Source organism: Penaeus monodon, chromosome 7, assembly GCF_015228065.2.
Source record: "Penaeus monodon isolate SGIC_2016 chromosome 7, NSTDA_Pmon_1, whole genome shotgun sequence".
NCBI classification, from domain to species: domain Eukaryota; kingdom Metazoa; phylum Arthropoda; class Malacostraca; order Decapoda; family Penaeidae; genus Penaeus; species Penaeus monodon.
In genome coordinates, this window is record NC_051392.1 from 53,731,970 (window position 1) to 53,751,969 (window position 20,000).

At 41.0% G+C, this 20,000-nt stretch overlaps 2 protein-coding genes across 2 annotated transcripts; one reads left to right on the plus strand and one right to left on the minus strand.

Annotated features, from left to right (window-relative positions):
- Window positions 1–2,265: 2,265 nt before the first annotated feature.
- LOC119575464 (MAP kinase-interacting serine/threonine-protein kinase 1-like) lies at window positions 2,266–8,781 on the plus strand (the record flags this gene model as incomplete). Its single annotated transcript, XM_037923105.1, is given in 4 exon segments — window positions 2,266–2,391; window positions 2,578–2,675; window positions 2,796–3,616; window positions 3,792–8,781. Coding segments are annotated over 4 exon segments (1,265 nt in total), but the record flags the coding sequence as incomplete, so codon positions are not given.
- A 6,055-nt stretch (window positions 8,782–14,836) lies between these two features.
- Window positions 14,837–15,646, minus strand: LOC119574904 (transmembrane protease serine 6-like). The gene has a single exon (XM_037922176.1). It carries the CDS (start codon window positions 15,644–15,646, stop codon window positions 14,879–14,881), a length of 768 nt encoding a protein of 255 aa, XP_037778104.1. The 3' UTR covers window positions 14,837–14,878.
- Between the last annotated feature and the right edge of the window lie 4,354 nt (window positions 15,647–20,000).

Genomic DNA, 20,000 nt, shown 5'->3' on the forward strand with positions numbered 1-20,000 from the left:
AATTAGAAAAGTGCAGAAAAACAATAGCGAAGAGAAAGGGAAGGACTGAAAGAGGGAGAAACAGAGAGGCGGGGGAGGGGGGGGGGCGGTGAGCGAGAGAGGCTTGGCAACACCGAGGCCATGTTGGTTCCATGTTGCTGTCGTTGTTGCCAATTTCTAGGCCGCCGGAGTCACTCTTTCTGGAAGGTTCCTTGTGAGTTTGCGCCATGCAGTATTTCTCTCTCTCTCTCTCTCTCTCTCTCTCTCTCTCTCTCTCTCTCTCTCCTCCCTTGTATCATCCTCACTCTCTTAATTTTGATCAACTGCCCCCCCCCTCCCTCTCTCTCTCTCTCTCTCTCTCTCTCTCTCTCTCTCTCTCTCTCTCTCTCTCTCTCTCTCTCTCTCTCTCTCTCTCTCTCTCTCTCTCCTCCTCCCGTTCTGGTGTGAAATTCTGGTCACGGGATTTGAGGGAGACCGAAGGATGGATCAATTGCTGGGCTGGTTTCGGTCACGTAGCATATGTTGCAGGGCATGTTTCATTACATACGATTTGCATTATTTCCACATTTCTTTCAAGAATATTGTATCATGTTATTGTCACAAGACCTGCGTTCGGGGCGTAAATAAACGTGTTTTGGTAAACAGTTTAGGTAAATCCGTGTTAAGTTGCCTCGTGTTTAAGTTTGGTGAGATTTTTTTTTTTTTTTTCAGTTCAAAGTCTCATCTGATAATGATTTTAATTAGATATGTAAATAATACGTACCCTAAACTGTTATCGGGAAAGTTACTGATTGATTAGCTTTACTGGTCAAGGAAAAGTATTCACCTCATTAAAGTATATTGTCTATGTACGTGAGATGTCCACATGGTAACAAGAGCAGTTTCGTATTGCAAGGGTAAAGGGATGTTGCAATAGGTCTCAAAGCCGGTGTACTGTATACAGGGGAGGTCTAGAGGGTGATTGGCAATGTTATGGATCGTGTTTAGATATAATTTTAGAAATAATCAGTTTTTTTTTTTGGGGGGGGGATTAAACAAAGTAATTGTTTAAAGGGTTTCGGGGGTTTGTTTTGAAAATGAAGTTGATGCTGGGACAGGCCAGCGCGGTGGCGTGGGTGCGGCGAATATCTACGGGATTTGCACGCCCCCGCTTTTGCAACCTCTGCCTCTGCCTCCGCGCTTGACTTTATTGCATGCCCAGGCGTCGACGAGGCTTACCGTGGTTGAAACTAGATTGGCTTAGTTGTTGTAGTCATGGGTTGGTTGGTTTTCTCTCTCTCTCTCTCTCTCTCTCTCTCTCTCTCTCTCTCTCTCTCTCTCTCTCTCTCTCTCTCTCTCTCTCTCATCACGCATATGATCTAAATATAGAAGTGATTTTTAGTAGTGAGGCAGGGCTTGGCAGTTGTGGTGGGGTAAAAAGAGCCAGGGAGGGAGGGAAGGGGAAGTAAGGGAAACGTCGAGATAAAAAAGGAGACAGGAGAGGAGAGGAGAGGGAGAGAGAGAGAATGGGAGGGGGGGGGGGAAGGGTTAGGGCTAGGTAGTCAATGTGGGCCAGACAGACCACGAGGTTATGTTGGCAAGGAAGACCCCGATGTTGCGTTGGCAGGCTGGGGGAGGGAGGGAGGGGGATGGGGGGGAGGTTAGGTAGCAAACATGGCCGACGGAGCTGCTGCCGCCCTGCCCCTCGCTCGTGTGTCGGCGGCTTGGAAATAGTGGAGTAGATTCTAGGTTGTTTTCTTCCTGTTACACGGTTTTTGTTAATGTGGGAGGTTTGGGAATTCTCTCTCTCTCTCTCTCTCTCTCTCTCTCTCTCTCTCTCTCTCTCTCTCTCTCTCTCTCTATTATATATATATATATATATATATATATATATATATATATATATATATATATGTATATATGTATATTTAGTTATATTTATTTCTGCCTCTCTATTTCTCTTGTCTTCATCTTTTTCTCTGTTTGGGTTTTATAGTGCGGTGTCTAAAAGTTGTTTTGCCAAAGTGCGTGCGTGCGTGTGTCTCGAGTGTTGCATCAGACGTCAGAGTTCCCGGTACAGAGCGAGAGCCGCGAGTGATATTACCCTGCCGTTAGCTTTGCTGTGTGAAAGGAGGAATTAATTCACGTTAATTTGTATTTCCTTTAGCGATTGTTGTTGCCATGTAAATACTTGGAAGGGCTTGATTCGGGTAGATTTCATCTTTTGATGTTTTTAAAAATGTTATATCCGAATTGAGACGAGTTTTAAATTTCCCTTGCTAAATATTGCGATTTCCCTTGTTGCAGGAGACGTTACAAGTGTTCTGAGAGACACGACCAACCTGGAGCAGGTGCGCGAGGAGGCGAAGGAGAGACGTAAGAGGAGGAAGAAGAAGCGTTCCGGCTCCACCCTTATTGCCAGTGTCTTTAGTGGTGAGTTTCCCCTGCTACTTATCGAGTGTGTGTGGCCGTCGATATTTGCGAGGGAATGTTGAAGGAATTATGTATATTATTATTATTATTTTTTTGCGTTTTATTTTTTCTTCGTGTTGTAAACTTCAAGTGAACAGTTAGTCGATGGCAAGCGTCTTGATCTTATTTTGTTTTCTCTCTTGGCAGATTTGTACAAACTTACTGGTGAGGTGTTGGGACAGGGTGCATATGCTTCAGTGCAGACGTGTGTCAACATCTATACAGACATAGAGTATGCTGTCAAGGTGAGTGTAGATCCTACGGATTTGGCATGACCGAAAACATGCATAGATCTTTGTTTTGATGAGCATGCACAAATGCGTTGTAAGCGTCCTCGTTGAAGTAACATTTCCTTCTCCCCTCAGATTATAGAGAAGGTGCCGACACACAGCCGGACGCGAGTCTTCAAGGAGGTGGAGATGTTCCATCACTGCCAGGGGCACAAGAACATCATCCAGCTGGTGGAGTTCTTCGAGGAAGACGACAAGTTCTACCTGGTGTTCGAGAAGCTGTACGGGGGCCCCCTGCTGTCTCACATCCAGAGACGGACGCACTTCACGGAGGCCGAGGCGTCCATGGTGATCCGGGACCTGGCCTCGGCTCTGGCCTTCCTGCACAGCAAGGGCATCGCCCACCGGGACCTCAAGCCGGAGAACATCCTGTGCGTGTACCCGGACCAGCTGTGCCCCGTCAAGATCTGTGACTTCGACCTGGGCTCCGGCATCAAGTTCAACTCGAACCTGAGCTCCCCAGTGATGACGCCACAGTTGCTCACGCCCGTGGGCTCGGCAGAGTTCATGGCGCCCGAGGTGGTCGAGGGCTTCATCAGCGACGACGCCGGGCCCTACGACAAGCGCTGCGACCTGTGGTCGCTCGGCGTGGTCACCTACATCCTGCTGTGCGGCTACCCGCCCTTCTGCGGCAACTGCGGCGAGGACTGCGGCTGGGAGCGGGGCGAGGCGTGCCCGCAGTGCCAGGACCTCCTGTTCAACAACATCCAGGACGGCAGCTACGAGTTCCCGAAGCCCGAGTGGGCCTTCATCAGCGAAGAGGCCAAGGACCTGATCCGCAACCTGCTGGTCAAGGACGCCTCGCAGAGACTGTCTGCCGAGATGGTGCTCAACCATCCCTGGGTCAAGAACGGAGGGCCCACCACGCGCCTCGAGACACCCAGTGTCATCAGGAAGTAAGTTCCCGACCTCTGTCTCTTTTTACAATTCGTGTTGGTGGTGACTGTAGCGTTGAAGGCATTGAAGTAAAACGCCCGTGCAGTTCTCGTTAGTGATGGAAAATTTTCCAGGAGAGTTGTCCAAACCTTTCATGTCCCGTGGGCAACACTAACACTCGACTTTCTTCCGCAGGAACCACAGTGCGCAGCAGCTGTCGCTGTTCGCCGAGTCATGCATGGCCCTGAACCGCGTCCTTCTGCAGCATTTCAGCATGAACCAGGATGAGGACAATGAGAACCTGGACAAGGACCCGCCGTTCGGGCTGTCGCCGCCCTCCGAGTCGCGGCTGGCCCAGCGGCGGCTGCGCTCGCTCAGCCTCAACACCGAGCACCTCGTTACTGCCACAGGCTAACTGGCCCCCGAGCCAGTCACTCAGGGTCAAGGGGGCTGCGCTCCACCCGAACCAGCGTGCTGCGGCGCCCCCTTATATATAGTTTTCATCGTTGTTTTTGGCTTACACGCCCTCCAACGCCCGCGAGACGGCCTCGCTGCTTGCGGGCCCCGGGCGGCCTTGGTTAGCTGTGGGCGTGCGGAGGAACCCAAGCAGCGAGACGCCTTCAGGGTAAGAGGGCGGCATACTAAGCCTCAGGTTTTTCTACCTTGTAATATTTACAATAATATCATATAATGGAGGTTTAGCCAGCTCATTAATGATCAAATACTAAAAAAAATGCCAAAAAAATCTATAAAAAATAATTGTTTATTAAGTTTGATATATATGTAGGCACAAAATTGAGATATATTTTCATATGATAAGCTTTATTGAGTTCAGGACATAAGCCATCAAGTCAGTAGGAAACCCTGGATTCGTCAATTCTTTCTTTTTTTATATATATTTTTTGTGTGCCAATGTCGAAAAAAAAACTATTGAGAATCGTGGGCTACAACCAACAAATTAAGTACAAAGTTTATTAAAAAGAAAGAGAAATCCTTGAATCTGTCCTGAATGCCACTATAAGCTAAGGTTACGAAAAAAAAAATGCGGTAGTGTGACAAAGTCCCCCCCCCCACTCCTTCCCCTCTCCTCACCCCCCCACACACACACATTTGCCATTTCCTAGTCCTTTCCATTCCCCAATTTTTATTTAAAATTTTTATGCCATGTTCTCCTTTATCCTCATATCCTCTCCCATGACCCCCTCCCTTCCCCAAAAGACCGTGGATATGTGTGTGGATCGCAAGGCATGGGGCATTGTGATAATTTAGTGTGTAAGGTGAAAGAGGATAACACCCCCCCTCCCCCCACAGCACCTAGAGTCTCTCCCCCCCCTTCCCCCCTCCTCGAGAAATCCAGTCGTAACAGTTAATGTAAATGATACAAATACAACTTCTCCTTTGTGTGTGGTGCTTCGTAACTTAAGTTTGATAGTCTTAAAAAATGATATTGATAATTACGGAGAGACGGAAGAAATAAACCCAGTAAGTGCCTATACGATTTTAGGAAAACCGTAAATCGTTTTTTTTTTTATTATAGTTATGATTATGATTCAATTTTTTAATGATTAAAAATAACCTCATCCCCCACCCCCAGCTCTTAAAGATAAAGCAATTAGGTAAATTCTCAACAATTTTTATTATGGACGAACAATTTCTTATCTTTTGATTTTTTTTTCTATGCCTAAAACAGAAACCAGAGGGTCATTCGATATTCTGATCGAGTTTGTAATTAGGTTAATTTTAAATTGGCAGGTGGTAAAAAAAATATAATAATGGCTCCGTTCTAGTCGCATCCAGCGATAGAACGAGTTGAATACAAGAGCCAAACTTGTTTTTTTTTAAGGTTAGGGGGAATGATCCCTCCCCCCCCCCAATCACTAGAGTCTCAGAGACTGGGAAAGGAAAAAAAATTAAAAAACCCTCTGGTTGTAATGCTGTTATTGACCGAGAACTTGTCCACCTGACTGTCCTTCCGTTTCCACTAGCAGGAATTTTCAGTAAGGAGGATAGGCCTTTTGGTGTTTGCCCCCCCCCCTCTCCCCCCTTATTAGAAGAAACATCACCCAAGAAAAGAGAAAACATAATCGTAATTGATAATGTAAAAAAATGTATATTATAATAGTGATCATGTATGTACCTGGAATGCCATGCTGGTTGCCATGGCCTTGCGTGCACGTTGCCCAGTCCGTGTTGATCCACACACATTGGTTCCCCCCCCCCCTCTCCCCTATCCCCCCTCCACCCATACACACAACCCTTGAAAAATAGGATATTTAGAATTACGTTTTTGTTACTGTTTTCTATCTTTTTTATACATTGGAATAGGAGATATTAAAGAGAAAGTAAAGTGTTGATTACTTTTTTCTGAAATTATTATTATTGGTATTGTCTTGGCCAAAAAGAAAAAAAAAAAAAAAAAAGTTTTTCTGTGGGGGAAGAAATTGTCACCCCCTTTAAAACCCCCCTGTGATTTTTTTTAGGATGTTTATTTGGTTTTATTATTCATGTATTTCTGGCTTTTTTCTCTTACTGGTTTTCTACCTTGTTGTTTCAAAGGTAGCTGTAGTTGTACCTTTCATTTAGTAAGGTAAAAGACTAGTAGGTGTTTCAAAGGGAAAAAAAAAGAAAAATGTTTAAAAAGTATTTTTTCGGGGGGGGGATGTTAACTGTTGCTGTTGATAAGGTCTCGCCTATTTTTTTTTATTTTTATTATTTTTTTTTTTTTCTTCTTCTCCTCTCGCCCCCCCCCCTTCCCCTCTCCCTCCCCCTCCCCCTCAGTTATATATATATATATTATCTCTCGCATCTCTCCATTTCGATCCTCCAATCTGTTATCTCAGACAGGCTGATTCACGAGGCAAGGGACTTGAGAGAAAGTTCTTGAGAATCTTGCCCGAACGACACTTCTAGAAAATCTTTCCGAAAGAGACAGCGTGCGAAAGGCCCCAGTGCGCGCTCTCGGACCTTGACACCGCATATACATAAGTTCTGTTATTAAGGTCCTGTAAAAGGTCCGAGAGGCGCGGGGTCAGTGGCGAACTTTTTATACATTGTGCAGTGGCTGAGGAATAGCAGTCTTGGAGGTCAGAGAGAAAGGAGCTTTTGATAAGAGAGAAAGATAGAGAGAGGGAGGAGGAAAGGTGGAGAAGGGTAGGATGGATTCAGAAGTATATGGATAGAGAGAGAGAGAGAGAGAAAGAAAGAAAGAAAAGGGGGGGAAAAAAAGACTCGTTGGAAGATGAAAATGGAGAGAGAGAGAGAAAAAAGATAACTTTGAAAAACTCTCTTTTTCGCGCCCGAGTCTTACGTCCAATGCAACGGTTGGGATTCGCGAGTGCGCTCCCCCCCCCCCCCTCTTCCCCCCCATTACATTCCTCATCACTTCATCACCATCACTTTTCACCAAAATTCACTACCATCCCCATCAGAATCACCCGGCTCGCCAATCATCACCATCGCCATTTTATCTGACCATCACCATCATCATCATCATCGTTAGTGCAGTGAGGTGGCTCCACATAAAAACGCTGGTCCATGGTTTGTCAACGCGACCACAATCTCATTATTTTAGAGCCTTAAATGTTAGTCAGGACTTCTATTATTATTACTTTTACTTTTGAAAGAAATTGTAATTATTTTCACACATGTATTATTAATATTCTCTTCCTTAATTTATTAATGAAATATTTTTGTCAATTTATTATTTACTCGGTTTTTTTTACTCCCCCCCCCCATTCATTTTGAAGAAAAAGTTTTATATTCTTCATCATCAAAGTCATTATAGAAGCGTTTAGTTATCAAGCAGAACACATTGTTATCACAAACTTGTTCATTGAATCATTTTCAAAAAAGAAAAATATCATGCCAGGCTTGTTTGCCATACAGGTTGTTTTCAATAAAATGTTGAAAAGATATATTAGACTTTTGTGAACCATCATCCCTTTTGAAAAGGAATATAATAGGTCATTTTCATCCTTTTATATTGAACTCGGACTGTTACTGAAAATACTTCGATGTTTAGTGATGACTTTTCATACATAACTAAACTTGCGAACGATGACGAACGAAACACTAAATGGTAAAGGCCTGTTTTTTTTGTAATAATCGCTAGACTGTTATTCTTTTATTATTTGGGCTTCTAATTCTTCATCTGTGACAAAAATTCATGTGATAGTTAGCTCAAGGAACCACCACACTGCTGTCGCCTCATAATTCGTCTTCCCATCTACCGCCTAACGTCAACAATAGGCTGTATGAGGAGAGAAATAACATTGAAAGAAAGATGGAAAAAAAGGTTTATCCATATGTGGCGCCCCCTCCCACCCCCCTTTTTTCTCATTTTCATTTGGTAGGAGGGAAGGAGGAGAAAGAAGAGGAGGAGGTACTTACTGTTGAAGTGAATTTGACGAGGGAGGAGAGTGTATAGAGGAAGAGAAAGAAATGAGACAAGGTAGAATAGAGACATGGAGGAAGAGGAAGAAGAGGTTAAGTGGGAGATGGACGAGTGATGTATTTTTCTGAGCCTGTAGGTGATAAGCCCCGCTGTGTGATGGAGAAAGAGTGTATAGTGTATCATTGTATACTCCGGGCCATACATCCTGGAAAGTCTGGTACTGTGGATGTTGGTTTCCTGTTTGAGTGAATTTTGGCTCAGCACACACTTGTCTCCTCCCCTTCTCTCTTCCTTCGCTCTCTCGTATCTACCCTTTCTTTTGGACTCTTTCCACACACTCCACTTCCCTTCTCTTCTTCCTTCTTTCTTCGCCCGTTATTCCTTCTTCCCTTCCTCTTCCAATCGGCAGAGGTCGCGCAACACTGCTTTAGAAAAGATGACGATGTGTTTCAGGATCGTTTCTTTAGTACCATATACGGAGTCATATTTGTAATATCATTTCCGCCCGTGTTAATTTATATAATTATGTGAATATCTTGACAGGAATAAGGGGATAATTCCCTCCTAATGGTATATATATATATATGTATGCGCGCACCCATGTGTTGGAATATACGGAGGAAGCAAGGTGCCAAGTTCTGTAAATTATCTCAAGTGTTTTTAAAACAAAAAATACTTGGAAGGTGGAGTAAAAGCAAAGCCATTTTCTTGTACTTGACCCTGTGCTCTGGAACACCTCAATAAATAGAGCTCAAGCAGGGAGGAAGTGCAAATAAAAGTTATCTTTTTAATGATGATCGTTTTATTTATCCACTTTGATAATATCCTACCTCTTACATGTGATCAAGTCCAAGATTAAAATATACTGTCCAGCTGAGAAAATACAACCTCATACTGATGATGCAAATAAACTGCCTGAAAAGCACTACTAAATTATCACAATTGTCTACATGTAAACCTTTGCTTCTATCATTATACTTAACGTTTTGGGACGGAGGGTAACATTGTTAAAGTGAAAATGAATGTAAACTCGTCGCATAAGCCTGGACACTGTTTTGACCCTCAACTTAGATATTCATGTTTAGATTACTTTAAAAAGATCACTGAAGAGAAAGAAAATACCATGACAAGATATGTGATTCGTTGTTTGTACTGTTGTGTTGATTTACTGAAAGTGGAACCCATTCTTTCAATATAAATTCATAACTATTAACTGTATGCCGTAGATTACTGTGAGCATTTGCCGAAAGCGGAAAAGCTTACTGTGGATCAGGGTTATTAGTCATGTTGTGAATGAAGTGCTAAATAAGATGTCTTTTTTTTCGTGCCAGTAAGATCCAATTTTGAACACGAAGTATAAAGTGAAATCCGTGCCTGACTTCAAAACTCTGGACAGTGTTCTTTGATTTACAGGATGCAGTCTTTGTGCAACATGAAAGAATAATGACTGTGGATTTGATGACGCATGGTTTGCTTCCTATGCATATGGCGTAATAAATACGTGAGCTGGTCACAAATTTATTTACTACAGTGGCTCTCAAATTGGTGGCAATTACCTCTAAGGAAAGAGTGAAGCCTTTCCTGGGGTATAACAAATCACTTTCTAAATGTAGAAGCTCTGGAGTAAATTGTAAATAACAAAAATTTATTCATGGCTAAGTAAATAAAAAAATACTATAGCATTCACAGTGAAGATGTGATCCAAGGACAGTGACACAGCAGCAAAGCCTGAATTCCTTGCATTAAACAAATAAAAACCTGGAAGTGGATTATCATAACCAGAAAGAAGAGTTTGACTACTTTTTGGCCCAACCTAGTGCAGCAGCATGCAATATCGCGTTTATTAATTAATAATGCAACAATAATGCCTACTATTTATTAGCAAAGAACTCCTATTTTAAATTCAAAGAAAATATTTAATCAAAATCAAAATATAAAATATTTTGATTATTCTTTATCGAAGATATAATTTACAAACTCCTTACAGTCTAGAGTAAAATTAGTTTTACATATAAGATGCATTAATTAAAGTGAAGCATTCTAATCTCTCCCCATATAAGTGAAGTCATACCTACACCATGGACCACTGATCTACTGCCTTACAGGACACTACCGCCTACTGAGATCTCTTTCTATATGATCCCCTTCCTTTCTTTCAGCACGTAACTAATCATTTTGAGATTTAAGGGAACTGTTAACGTACTTCACTTTATTGGGATAGAATGGGACTGAAAGTCGTCGTGTTTTATCATAAAAATGATGCTGAAAAAGCTTACTTGGTCACCCATCTTTGAGTAAGCAATTCTAATATGACACTAATCATCCAGTTCAGAGTCACGTCAATAACCTGCTCTGGAATTTTAAAAAAATATATTTCTAGATGCCATGTTTTTTTGACTAAAAACAATGTGTATAAAGTGCACCATACCTGCCCTCAAAAACAGCAGAGGCTTTCCTAGTCACTTCCTATCTATATGACATTGTGCTTAGCTCCTACCTCAGCATCAGTTGTGTTTATCCAAGTGGAGGCCAAAATGAGTATTTTCTGATTAGTTCTTGATTTAGATATTACGATTTGGGTTCCTGGTCATTTCACACTATACAGTGTCCTACTGAAAATAGTTTGTTTCACACAATCGTGTGGTACAGGGTAAACTATGCCTGTAATAGACAGAACTGCAAAACTTTTCATCTGTAGCATTTCCTTCGCAAGCTGATGATAAGAAAAATTTGGAACACGAAAAGTAATACTAGGGAAAATCTAACGACACGTTCCTAAAGAAAGGCTAAAGTCTTAACCAAGCACAGAATCACATTAGAAATGAATGTTGGGGAAATACAGCGATCAGGTGGGAGTGTTGGGCGAAATCCCGGGCTAGGAAGGATTTGGGTTCATACTGCAATGTCTGTTATTTCCAGGAGTGCTCCCAAGGTTGTTGGTTGTAATAGATCATTTTGTAAACAGTTACCAATGATTTCACTTATTTCCTGAGCCGGCAATATGCGATGAAATACAAGGGATTTACGAATATCGCCCTGTTAATTATTGGAGCATAAAATATTTGCAAGAATGGAAGGTTGTGAAACAAAAAATACCACCTAATGATTCTTCAATATAACACCTCAGCGTTTACGGTTAAAAGCAAAATAAATGTGCTAGACTTCTTGTAGCACTTTAGGAAGGTATAATAAAGGGCAGTGAAAGGCGGTTGAGTTAGTAGTTGCTAAACGTTAACTACCTAAATTAATACTGAAAAGGTTAAAGATGGGTAAAGGAGTTGATGAGTGAATGTGTTAAGGTAGAGTTAGGTAAGGGGATTAGATCAAGTGAAAGATGTGTGTGTGTGTCTGACGAAGGAAAAGAGGTTGTCAAAGCAGAAAGTGTGAGATTCTGTGAGGATGTTTGACAGGTTGGGAGGTTGGTGAAGGAAGGATAGGTGTGGGAAAGCAGAAGTACGGGCTGCATCAAAGTGTGGACAAGACAATAGATAATTGTGCACGGGACAATGGTTTGGAAGGGAGGTATGACATACGGTGTTTTCTGTTGGATAAGTATAGACGAGACATAAAGGGAGAGTGAAGAAGAGACAAAATGGAAGTTGGGGATTGGTATAGGAGGATGTGTAAGAAAAGTCTCTTGAAGGCAGATAATGGATGGGTTATAAGAAAGGATATGACGAAGGTCAGGTCTGTGAGAACGGAAACTGCAAATATTCCAATATAGGAGCTATACTTTAGTTGATCTATGAGTGATAACGGTTACAGAGCATGTTGGAGAATTTGAGGGAGTTTTTTAGACAAAGGTTTTGTTATGAAGGGAGGGGGAAGAGGAGACTGGTGTCTGAGGAGTAGAGGCAAAGGTAGGTGGAGATAAGTGTGTGGTAAGAGAAGGAGCGGGACATTTAGTCTGTCTGCTGTGGGTAGTGCAGGGAGGGAGAGGGGAAGGTCTTGTGGCTGCAGTAGTGATTGGTGACTAGATTTAGAATGGCAAAAGAATTTGACTGGGGAAGGTAGGAGGTAGACATGGAGAAGCAAGATGTAGGAGGGATAGGTATAGGGGAGACTGTAAGAACGTCTTGGGAGGGAGGAGGAGGGGCAGAGCGAACGACATTACTGGAGGAGGGAGTAAGAGAAAAACCTCATCAGAGTGCTTCCTGACTGGCTTCACGTAGAGTGAGTCCAAGTCTGAATCTGAGAATTGCTAGCTCAGACTCAAATTTGTAGGTGGGGTAGCCCCTATAAAATACATTATGGGGGCCACCACAGTTGGCACATGTGCGTGACTGTGCAGAGCAGTTTGATCGGTTATGACCAGGTTGGGCACACATAGAGCATCAGGCTGCGGAATGGCAGTGTTTGGCAGGATGTCCTAAATGCCAACAATTTTGACACTAACGGGGAGGAGGTTGATGTGGTCAGACAGGGAGGGATTCTCCACCAACATAAACATTAAAGGGAAGGTCATTTTGGCAATGTTAGTGGGGTTCTTAAAATAACCTCTGGGAGGAATGGAGTAGCACTGTAGTGATATAGCATCATAGTCTGTGAGGCAGGCGAGTAAGTCTTCTCCACAATCTGACCAATTTTTGTTAGAGATAGGGCACTTTGCTGGGGAGACAGAGACAGTTCTGGTGCAAGTAGTGAGGCTTGGGTAATGTTCTGCAGGAATGGGGTTACCAGAGAGATCAGTTTGACTTGATGCTATAACTTGGTGTTTAGATGTTACTGTGGCGAGACGGGAATGATCGGGTTGGCTATGGAAAGAGACTTTGCCTACTTGTTTTTGGACATATAGTTGAAAAAGAAGTGTTATCAGAGTGGGGAGTTGTGGGAGGGATCACAAAAAATTGGTCCCATTTGGCTGGGCTAATCAGAGTATTTAAGGTATTTGTAGAGGTAGAAGAAGGACGGGGGCGTGTGGAAGAGGGGGTAGTGTTAAGCGAGGTAGTATTATGCAGGGGTGGACAATAAGGCTGTAAAATAGTAGTAAGGGAGGATGGGGTAGTTGATGTAGAAAATTGTGGGGGTAGGATGTAGAAGATTGTGGGGGTAGAAGGGATGAAGTTGAGAATATTGAGAGAGTAGGAATGTCGTCTGAAGGTTGAGTGTTGACTTGGGTGGATGATGTACTAGTAGGCACTGAGGAGGGGGTTGCAGTTGCAATAGTTCATAATAATAATAGTTGCAGTGTTCAGAGTCGTGGTCAAAGGAGAGCCTGGGGTCGGGGAACCAGGGGAGAGTGAGTCAGTGGGGCAATTTGATGAAGGAGCAACCCTCATTGCCCTTAACCAGGGTATAAAATCTTCATTATTGGCCATGGTAAGCCTAGGGTGTTGGGGAGAGAAACAGTCCATTCCTCAGGGTCCCTTTGAGGGGTAAGGGCTAGACAACTAAACAGGGGAAATACTGTGCCCATGGCTCCCCCAGTCTCTAGTTACCACGTTCGCTTTTATATGTGGCTGTTCATCTGAGGTGTATAGATCCCTGTAAAAGTCTTCCACTATGTTTATGATTTAATTCTTATTATATGTCACTTCTCCACCTGGTTTCTTTATTACATACAATTGATTTCTCCAAGTCTCCTTTTAACTGTTTTCATGCTGGTACCTGAGACTACTGTTTCATTTATTATTTGAGTATTGAATTTCCGTACATCTTCTCTCTTCTTCTCATTTATAGTCTTTGGTCATTCAGCTAATTCTATTTTCTCCCTGTTTGACGATACTTTCATGGTTCTACGCTTTTGCATAAGCTCTTTAGTTTCTACCGAGAACTTGCTTGACATTCTTACCGCCTACTTCAAGTGCAGCTCCCTTTATTATGTCATTGAACTGTTGGTTGATTTGGTCAATGTTGAGATCGTCGTTGAGAAGTGAATATCTGTTTTGGATGTTAAGGTTAAATTCTGTCAATCTGGTCTTCAAGTTACCTATATTTGGCTGCAGTTTTCGTGCGAGATTACTCCTTTCCCTACTGAGGTGTAATTCAATTTGACCTCTGACCATTCTATGGTCGCTGCCAACATTTACTTTATTTATGACTTCCACATTTTTAACTACACCGCGCCTACTTGAAATTTCGTGCCCACTTCTAGGACCCCTTCCTCTTTATTCCTTTTTCGAAGAATGTATTCATGATATTGAGTGATCGAACCTCAACAAAAATGTTCAGCATTTGTCCCCTCTCACATCAATTAGCTATTCCGTGATTCCCCACTATGGGTTCTCCTGTCTTTTTACCTATTTTGGCATTAAAATCTCCCATAATTATTGTGAAATGGGTCCATATATATATATATATATATATATATATATATATATATATATATATATATATATATATATATATATATATATATATCTGTGTGTGTGTGTGACAGAGACACAGACGTACGTACGTACACACAGCATTAAAAGGGGTAGCTTCTACATATTTCGGATACAAGAGTCGAAACACTGACAACGTTGAGTGGTGAATTATGTAGAGACTATGTACGTTCTGCTGCTGAGGACTTTAATTTAGGATGATGAGATCAGGATCATCAGGCTGAGGATACTTTAGGCCTAGTTTTGAATCTCCTCTCTAAACTGTACCCTTACAGACCTAACTCTGATTTGACAAAGTAAAGGAAACGTGGGATCTCGGTAGAAGCCAGATCCCAAGATTTATCATTAACCTCATTTTGATGTTTAAAACAAGCAGTCATCCTAACCTTATTATTTTAGCGAACATTATTATTTTAGCTATATTGCATATTATTTTAGCTATATATTGTCTTGAAATATATATTTGAAAAACGAAATCTAAGAATAAACCCTATCCACCAAAACTATCGGTAAAAACAAACTTCCTTTACTATTTATTTCTAGACATATGACGAATATTTACATCACTGCGATTGCAACACCTCAATGACCCAATGAATGTACTCTGGAATGCTCGTGTACACTCCTGGGTACTCCGGCCGAGCACACCCATACCCGAAGCTGACGACGCCCACCTGGACCCAAGCCCCGCCCATGAAGACCATGAGAGGTCCTCCCGAATCCCCTTGGCACGCGTCCTGCCCTAGCCCTTCGGATCCCGCGCACACCATGCCCTTCCTGAAGAACTGCCTGTAGACGGACCTGCAGCGGCTGCCCGGTAGGATTGTCACATCCGTCTGCCGTAGGACCTCGCTGTGGGGACCTTCTGGAGACGTCTTTCCCCAGCCGACTACGCTGGCCGAGACTCCTTCGGGGATGAAGAGGGACAGGCAGAGGGGCGGCGACGAGAAAGGCTCTTCCACCTTCAGCAGGGCGATGTCGTGTTGGTGGCCGTCGTAATCTGGATGGGGGACGACCGCCGAAACCTGCTGCTCCACTACCTCGTCCTCGACTACCAGAACCACCGTCAGACGTGCCTGTCCCACGCGAGACACGCAGTGCGCCGCCGTCAGGAGATGCGTGGCGGTGACGAGGGAAGCTCCACAGAAGTGCTGGCCGTGACTGCGCAGACTCGCCGCCCATGGCCAAGCGCTCTTAAGGGCCACTCTCCCGCCAATGATCCTCGACTCAAGGACGAGATTAGATTCTTGCGGAGACTGCGCTACTCCGCATCTTCCCGAGACAGAAAGGGAGAGAGAGAGAATCGCGAAAAGGCAGGGGAGAACAGCCATAATGATGTGGTGTGAGGTCGGACGCTGTTGTTTTATGGGGACCTGAAGAGTGATAATTTGGGGCTTCGGGGAGCTATGATTGAACTTTAAGGATGCTACACATTTAACTATACACACACACACATGTATGTATATGTATATGTATATAAGGTATGAATGAGAATGACTATCTTCACAATACAAGAGATGTATTTGACCGGTTTCGATTGCGTCTTCGTCAGAAATACATACATCAGAGAGATTACAAAGAAAATATATATCAGACGTGAGCTGACAAAATACCTGACCTCGAATACCTCGAATTCGTTGCTCGCAGAATTGTTGCCGTGACCTTGGATAATCTGAACCTGCCCGAAGCCGTGTTGACATTACTCTCCGTCGCGATGTATGCTGCTTCCATAATTTTCCTTTTTAGTTTGTTCAGTCCTCCATGGACTATTTCTGCATCCTTCCAGTTCGGTAGATGTCCAGCTTCATCTACATGTACCACCATGGCATTGGAAGTCCTGTGGTGACAGATGTTAGCTCGATGTTCGCTGATCCTGGTGCTGAAACCACGGCCTATTTCCCCAAAGTATGCTGTATCGCAACCGCTGCAGGGTATGCGATATAAACACTACAAGGGTTGCTTTCGGGCTGCTTTCTGTCACGTATTAAGTCATGTATCTTTTCCCCGGATGTGCTGTCTTGCCGAGGTATCTGCTGATCGCCTGAGAAATGTTGCATGACGGTAATATGAGAACATTACTAGAGGAGGGTGCGGGGTCTGCTCTTATGAGTAGCTCTCCGCCTTCTTTCCGAGGTTTAGCAGGAAGCCTCTGGGATACTTGTGTTTCATGAAAGAACTAATTATATAGGCAACCTCTTCCTCGAGAAACTCAGGGCTGCAGATCCTCAGTGCTCTGAGGAAGAAGTCAATCACAACACCAGATTTCGTTTTGTTGCTGTGGGCGGAGTAGTAATGGATATAATCATCTTTATTTGTAGGCTTTCTGTATACAGAGAAACGTAGGCCATCGTCACCCCTATGGATCAGAGTGTCCAGGAAAGGTAGTTTCTGATCCCCCTCCTCCTCCACGGTGAACTGGAATTTCTCGTGAACGGAGTTGAGCCGCGTTAGCGTATGTTGCAAGCACAACCTCCTGGGGACAATGACGAGGACGTCATCTACGTAGGGAAGCCAAGTTGAATGTCTGCCGATTATATCCCTGTACTTATCCCTCTCCAGCGTCTCCATGAACAGGTATTGTGAAGATATTCATTCTCATTCATACCTTTTCTACATTTGTCAATATGAATACGGTATATGTATATGTATATGTATTTGTATATGTATATGTATATGTATATGTATATGTATATGTATTTGTATATGTATATGTATATGTATATGTATATGTATATGTATTTGTATATGTATATGTATATGTATAATATATATATATAATATATATAATATATATATAATATAATATATATTATATAAATATAATATAATATATATATATATATCTATATATATATATATATATAAATAATTATAATATATTAATATATATATCTATATAATATATATGATATATATATATATATAATATATTAATATATAATATATTATATATATATATATATATTATATATATATTATATATATATATATATATATATATATATATATATATAATCATAAAATAAAAGATTTAATTGTGGTTGATCTGAAAAAAAACTGTAAACACCGCATACATATTCCGTATTTTGGAAACCTTACTACCTCATAAATGTTATGGCTTATAACGAATAACTGTAATAATCACAGTACCTAGCCATCACTGCATAATTATGTCGCATTCATGTAAATGTAGTCAAATGATATTACTGTATTACAATATAAAGTGTATTATGAAATTCATCAAACCAGATTTTGCATTAATTATTGTAATTATTATGTAATTACATGTAATATATTATCTTTATCTTTATACATGTAATATACATATACATACGTACATATACATAGTTATAGACAAATAAGTGCTTACATGAATACGTATATGTTACATATCTATATACCTATATATCTTACATTTTTATATCCTCTATATATGTATCTGTATATCTCTATATACACATATCAGTGCGTTTATACATTTTATAGCAATGTATTTATCCATCTAAATAGCATAGTATTAATCCATCTAAATAACATTGTATTTATCCATCTAAATAGCAGTGTATTTATCCATCTAAAGAGCAGTGTATTTATCCATCTAAAGAGCAGTGTATTTATCCATCTAAATAGCAGTGTATTTATCCATCTAAATATGTATTTACACATATTAATTGATTTAGAGAGAGAGAGAGAGAGAGAGAGAGAGAGAGAGAGAGAGAGAGAGAGAGAGAGAGAGAGAGAGAGAGAGAGAGAGAGAGAGAGAGAGCAAAAGAAAGAAAGAAAGAGAGAGTGATTACATACCAGTGATTCTCATCGTCCAGTGTCTCAGGTGCCATTCCACCTCTATCCAAGCTGTCCCAGTTCCTCCCATTTTATCTTTTAATCAAATAGTTATTTACAACGAACAGCATTCTGACTAATCTATTGAAACATGATCTAATCAGGTGCAATTAAATGGAAAACAAGACTGATAACGATATCTTATATTTTACTGGAATATCTGACAGACTAGGTTCCGTGATTTTGTATGTAAATATGGATATACTATATAACATATACAAAGGGTGTTTCTTCGTTATGTTTATACTTGAAGAAAATTGCGAAGGAGGATAATATACTGGATTTAATTGTTCTAAAACAAGCAAACTTTGGCGTGGCCTCATCGGATGTTGATGTTTCCTAAGATAAAATTCGTTACTATTATATAAGATTGCGGATACAGAAGATTAGTTGCACTCATTAAGGATTCATATGGATTGTATGGTTCCTGATCTTACTGAGCAACTGATGTGACCTGGCCTGTGACCTGGAGAGGGGTTCGTTATCGACAAATACACAGATCATTAGTTAACTTTTCCCAAGGACCTCACGACCTGGGACGTTTGGATGGTACTTGACAACAGAATTCTAAGGAAAACAATCACCCTCAACCTTATCATCATAACCGTAATCAGAGATACCTGTTTATGTGGTATAATCGGTAAAACTATAAATTTCGAGAAAATTTCGTTACTCGCAATAATGAAGTTTAGTTAGTTTTCGATCAAGAGACTGAGGTACTCTTTCGTCACTACCTATAATATCAACCATTACATTGTATATTCACAATCATAGTAGTCATTTAGTTCGAGTTTGGTATTCAGAGCTCAAATGTCTACGTAAAATAGTATGCCCGGCGGTTATAGTATTAAAAGAAAACCAACTTGGAGGGGAAACTTCTTAATTATGACGCATTTCTTCAGGATCAAATACTTGACGGGATAGTAGAACAACATGGTTATAAATGTTTACAAATCGAAATCATTGAAACATATAACTAATCAAAGGTCGACAGTGCTCTTTAATAAAATAATTACGCATGTAATAATGAAGGTCAACTTGATGCCCTCGGTACAATAATACCCTGGTTCGTTTAAATCTCCATTGTTACAAAAAGAGCAAAAAGTATGACTATGGAAAATAGGTTAATTAATTTAGTTTGCAATTATAAATACTCGAAAAATAAGCAGTTTTAACTACAATAATAAAATAAACTGGACTCTGCTTATAGTTTTCAAATGGACAGGGTTAATAATTTTGTCTTTAGTTCATTATGTTATACCTTGCAAAACAACTAATTCTCAGATCCTCTTACTGTTTACACAGATGACTGCTGATGCATGTGGTTTCAAAATAGAGTAGACATGTATACAGGTTAAAGTAACACACAAAATGGGTTAATTCATGTTTATTTGCAGTTTGAGTCTATTATACAGTTCTTGTATTTCTAATATATATATATATATATATATATATATATATATATATATATATATATAATATCTATCATGTATATATATATATCTATCATTATACATTATGTATATACATATATACATACATACATACACATACATACATACATACATACATACATACATACATACATACATACACACACACATAGGTCTACATATTCTTTCCATGATACCCTTTTGGATATCCACAAGAACTCAATTTCCAAACCCCAGGAGGTATAGATGCAAGACTCTATAACATTGATTGCATATATTATATGTATTAACCTGTACTGTGGCTTAAAGTGCGGGATGGGTGTTATGACGCCTACTTTTTCAATATACGATTCATGAAATTCATATCTAAAGCAGGAAATCAAGAGGCATTCGCAATTAACGAAGCTCTAAA